This window comes from Dipodomys ordii, unplaced genomic scaffold (genome assembly GCF_000151885.1).
Source record: "Dipodomys ordii isolate 6190 unplaced genomic scaffold, Dord_2.0 Scaffold31, whole genome shotgun sequence".
Classification (NCBI taxonomy): domain Eukaryota; kingdom Metazoa; phylum Chordata; class Mammalia; order Rodentia; family Heteromyidae; genus Dipodomys; species Dipodomys ordii.
In genome coordinates this window covers 6363693-6368291 of record NW_012267247.1, presented here as the reverse complement: position 1 = coordinate 6368291, position 4599 = coordinate 6363693, and the positions used below count along the sequence as shown (strand labels likewise).

The window sequence follows — 4599 nt, the reverse complement described above, 5'->3', positions numbered from 1 at the left end:
AGCTCAAGGCTAGCACTCTACCACTTGAGCCACAGCGCCACTTCCGGCTTTTTTCTTTTTGCTTATGTGGTGCTGAGGAATCGAACCCAGGGCCTCAAGCATGCAAGGCAAGTGCTCTACCACTGAGCCACCTTCCCAGCCTGTGTCAGGGTTCTTGACAAGGTGAGGTGAGTGAAACATTGACATGGACAGATTTGCTATCTTTCCTTATGTGAGTTGTTACCATGTATCTGTGTCTAGTAATTCCTAAAGTTCCCTTCTCAGAAAATGTTGAACTATAAAGGCTGCTTATGAAATCTCCAAAAAGACAATCACACAGTACATAATTTTTAAAGCTTTATTTAAAAATTAATATGTTCATTAGAAAAGTTCGGAAGGGGATGCAGCTTGACAGCAGGAATAACTTCTAATGTATTTTTTACAGCGCCAGCAGGATCACTGTTATTAGTAACAATTATTTGTATATTTCAATATAGAATTAAGAGAAAATTCTGAATGCTTCCAATACAAATAAATGATAAATATTTGAGGCAACAGAGATATCAATCACCCTGACCAGACCAAAATACATTGAATATATGTGCTAACACAATGCACCCCATAAATATGTACTACTACTGTGTGTCAGTTAAAATAAAAATGTGTGTGTGTGTGCGCGTGCGCGCGCACGCGTGCGCATGCTCTGATACTGGGATTTGAACTCAGGTCCTGGACCCTGTACCTTAGCTTTTTTTGCTCAAGGCTGACTCACGACTACTTGAGCTATAGCTCCATTTCCAGCTCTTCAGTGGTTAACTGGAAATAAGTCTCACAGACTTTGTTGCCTGGCTGGCTTTGCACTTAGAACTATGATTTTCAGCCTCCTGAATAGCTAGGATTACAGGTATGAGCTACCCGTGCCTAGCAAAACTGCATTTTAAAAAGCCAGACTAGGGGCTAGAGGGATATGGCACAAGTGACAAAGTGCCTGAAAGCATGAGGCCCTGAGTTCAAACAAGGGTTGGGAAGGTAGTTCAATTAAAAACAAAACAAAACAAATAGAAATCAGGCAAAAAAAAAAAAAGATATTTTGAATTCAAAAGAAGAAAAGTTTGAAAGGATGTATGTCACTATATTAATAATGACGGGCTACATATACAAGTTTTCAACTACGTATTTCCACTAGGATGAATAACATACGCAAAATGTGTTCATGTTTCCACCTTCCTCTGACTCTACCTCTCACTGAAACCTGCTTGTCCTCTTACTCTCAATAAATAGTGGGTAAAGGTGTCAACAACACCTACCCCGTCTGCCAGGCTAGAAATCAAAGTTCAAAATCTCTAACTGGGCCTGTCAAGTCCGCCACACTACCATTTCCCCAGCTGGATTCCCCAGGCTGCTCTTACTGGGACCAGTACACTTCCTTCCTGGCAACTCTGCTGCACCTCAGCTGAGTGTTCCTCATCTCTGTATACTTCATTATTCTCACTGCAAACAAGGGTGACAAGTGAGTAGAGAATTTATCACAGTTAAGTGCTTGGAATAATGACTGGTGCATAGTAAACATCCAAAATACGCTAACTGTTGTGATAGTTATAGAAAAGGAACAAGAATTTACCCATTATCTATAAATGGTATAATTGTTATGCTAGACTGCAAGCTCTGTCTTGTTTGTTCCTTTATCCCAGAATTTTTTTCCCTTATTTTTCCTCCCTTCCCCCGCCCCCAACTGCCCCTCCATTCTCTCTTTTCTGCAAGGGACTGAATTTAGGGCTTCCAGAATGCTAAGTGGGTACTCTACCACTGACAGCATCCCTAGCCCCACTGAATTTCTTACAGAGGTAGACAGAGTAGATCTCTCTCTCTTTTTTTTTTAATTAAGTAAATGAAATTTAGATTCTAGATGAACCTTTATCTTCATCCTACAGTACCAAATTGGATAAGTTTTGTCTCCTAAGAAGTTCTCAGACTGTAGTGACCTATTGCATTAACCTCCTAACTGGGCTTCCTGCCTCCTCTGATCACAATGGCCCTCTTCCCTCATATACCTGGAAGATGTACCTAACAGATGTTCCACCTAGACTAATATTCCACCAGACTGCCACCTGCCTGGCTCCTTCATAGCTATCAGGTCTCAGCTTAACCACAACAGTGGCAGAGAAACCCTCGCTTTAGGATCTTTTATTTTTGTTTTTCTTAATTGAAAGGATTCTCTTACCCAGGTCACTGTACTCTAAGACTACATGTACTTTCCAGCAAATCATTTCCTGACTTCCTGTCTATTCATTTTTCTTTCCCCCTTGCCCCATTCCAGGCTTAGCTTTCTTGCTAATGGCTGGTACTTTACCAATTCAGTCACATCTTTAGCCCAGCTTTTCTTGGTTGATTGGAGATGGGGGAGATGGGGCTTGAACTCAGGTCCTGGACACTGTACCTTAGCTTTTTTGCTCAAGGATGATTCATGTCTACTTGAGCTACAGCTCCACTTCCAGCTCTTCAGTGGTTAACTGGAAATAAGTCTCACAGACTTTGTTGCTCAGCTGGTTTCAAACTTATAACTACAATCCTCAGATTTCAGCCTCCTGAATAGCTAGGATTACATGCGTGAGCCCAGGCTGGCTTCAAACCACAATCCTCCAGACCCCAGCCTCCTGAGTAACTAGGATTACAGATATGAGCCATGAATATTCAGTAATTTATTTCTTGTCTTCCTCTCCACACGAGACCCCCTAACACTAAGAACTACCCTATTATGGATACCATTTTCATTTCTTGCCCATTTCTAAAACGCATGGTACTTAGTGGACATGTCATAAATAATTGCTAAGTTTGATTGACTGACTAAATAAGTAAATCTTTCAAGATCTGCCACAAGATTACCTGAGGTTTAGATTTTCATAGGCAGAATTATTCTTTTGTCCCCTACTGTATTGTTCCATACTTCTCCTATAGCATGGGAGACCATGTACCTCTAGAGCAAGAATGGGGTTTCAGGCTGGGAAGATGGCTCAGTGGTAGAGCGCTTGCCTTGCATGCTTGAGGCCCTGGGTTCGATTTCTCAGCACCACATGAAGCAAAAAGAAAAAAAAAAAGCCAGAAGTGACGCTGCGGCTCAAGTGGTAGAGTGCTAGCCTTGAGCTGAAGAGCTGAGGGACAGTGCCCAGGCCCAGAGTTCAGGCCCCACAACCGGACCCCCCCCCCAAAAAAAAAGAATGGGGTTTCATTCATCGTTGTAACCTCAGAGCCCAGGGCAGTGACTGACATGATGGTGTCCACTGTATATTTGCTAAATGAACAAATGAAAAACTGAAAACTTTAGCTGCCCTTCTCCCAACTCAGCTACTACTAATTCTGGTCTACTGTGAAAACAGAAAAAAAAATGCCTAGGCAAAGGACCAAACAAAACAATACAAGACAAAAAAGATAAAAATTTAGTTTTTGAAATAGGAATGAAAGTTGGTTCATGACTCAGTGCTTATCCAGCCTGCCTCATAAACTTTGGTGGGAAGGGATCCTTACCACCTGATTTTTAATAAAAATATGCTTACTAACCAAAGAGTTCTACTTTACCACAGTTAGCTTGACTTGATTTGAACTCATATTTACTTGTTCATCAATGGCCTTTAGATTTTGTAGTAGAACACAACAACTATACCCCTAGAATGAGCCAGAAACCATTGAAATGAAAGAAACCTACAACTCAATACTTACTTGCTCTGTTGGGAACAGGGTATTGATGTACTCAACAGCATTGAAGTCTGCTCGATCTAGAGGATCCTGGCTTGGAAATACCTACATAAAAACATGGCAAAACATCATGTTGAACATCATAAATAGCAATTATTTTTGTGATTAAAAGAGAATTTTTTTGCTGGGCACTGGTGGCTCATGTCTCTAATCCTAGCTACTCAGGTGGATGAAATCTGAAGATTGCAGTTTGAAGCCAGCCCAGGCAGGAAAGGCTGTGACACTCTTCTCTCAAACAAACTATTCAGAAAAAGCTGGAAGTGGCACTGTAGCTCAAGTGGTAGTTTCTTGGAGATAAGAATACTAGCCTTAAACAAAAATGTTCGGGGACAGCACCTAGGCCCTATATTCAAGCCCCAGGACCAGCACAAAAACAAAACAAAACAACAATTTTTTTTAAATAGGAGATTAAAAGTAACTATGATTTTCTATCTTATTTTATATATTTTTCCTTTCTCCTGTTAGATAGTAAATGGCCTGAAGGCATTTTTTTCACTTTATAATGCTTCACACATAATAAATACTCCACAAAATATCTACTGAGGCAAATCTTTAATTTTTAACATTTGTAGTGTTCACATTTTAGTAAAGTGAACAGAATGCAAATGTAAAAAGTTCCACAGATACCAGTAACATTTCAGAGATAAGGACATGTCAGCAGGTATGTCTACTAGTAGACTTAGCCAAATGATAATATCTTGTATTAAGAAGGTCTTGATAATAGACTTATACAATGACTCAGTGATGTGTCAGAGTAAAATTCATTATGCATTTAGGTAGGTGAATTTTTTTTTTGCCAGTCATGGTGCCTGAACTCTGGGGCCTGGGCACTGTCCCTCAGCTCTTTAGCTCAAGGCTAGTGCTCTACCA

General features: G+C 40.5%; 1 protein-coding gene across 1 annotated transcript in view; it reads right to left on the bottom strand.

Moving 5' to 3' along the window:
- The window catches only part of Vps53 (vacuolar protein sorting 53 homolog (S. cerevisiae)), a 132281-nt gene that overhangs the window by 123125 nt on the left and 4557 nt on the right, over nucleotides 1-4599 (bottom strand). The window contains exon 2 of the mRNA XM_013016304.1: nucleotides 3694-3774. Within this exon, the coding sequence (XP_012871758.1) occupies nucleotides 3694-3774 (81 nt within the window). The remainder of the gene's footprint in view (nucleotides 1-3693; nucleotides 3775-4599) is intronic.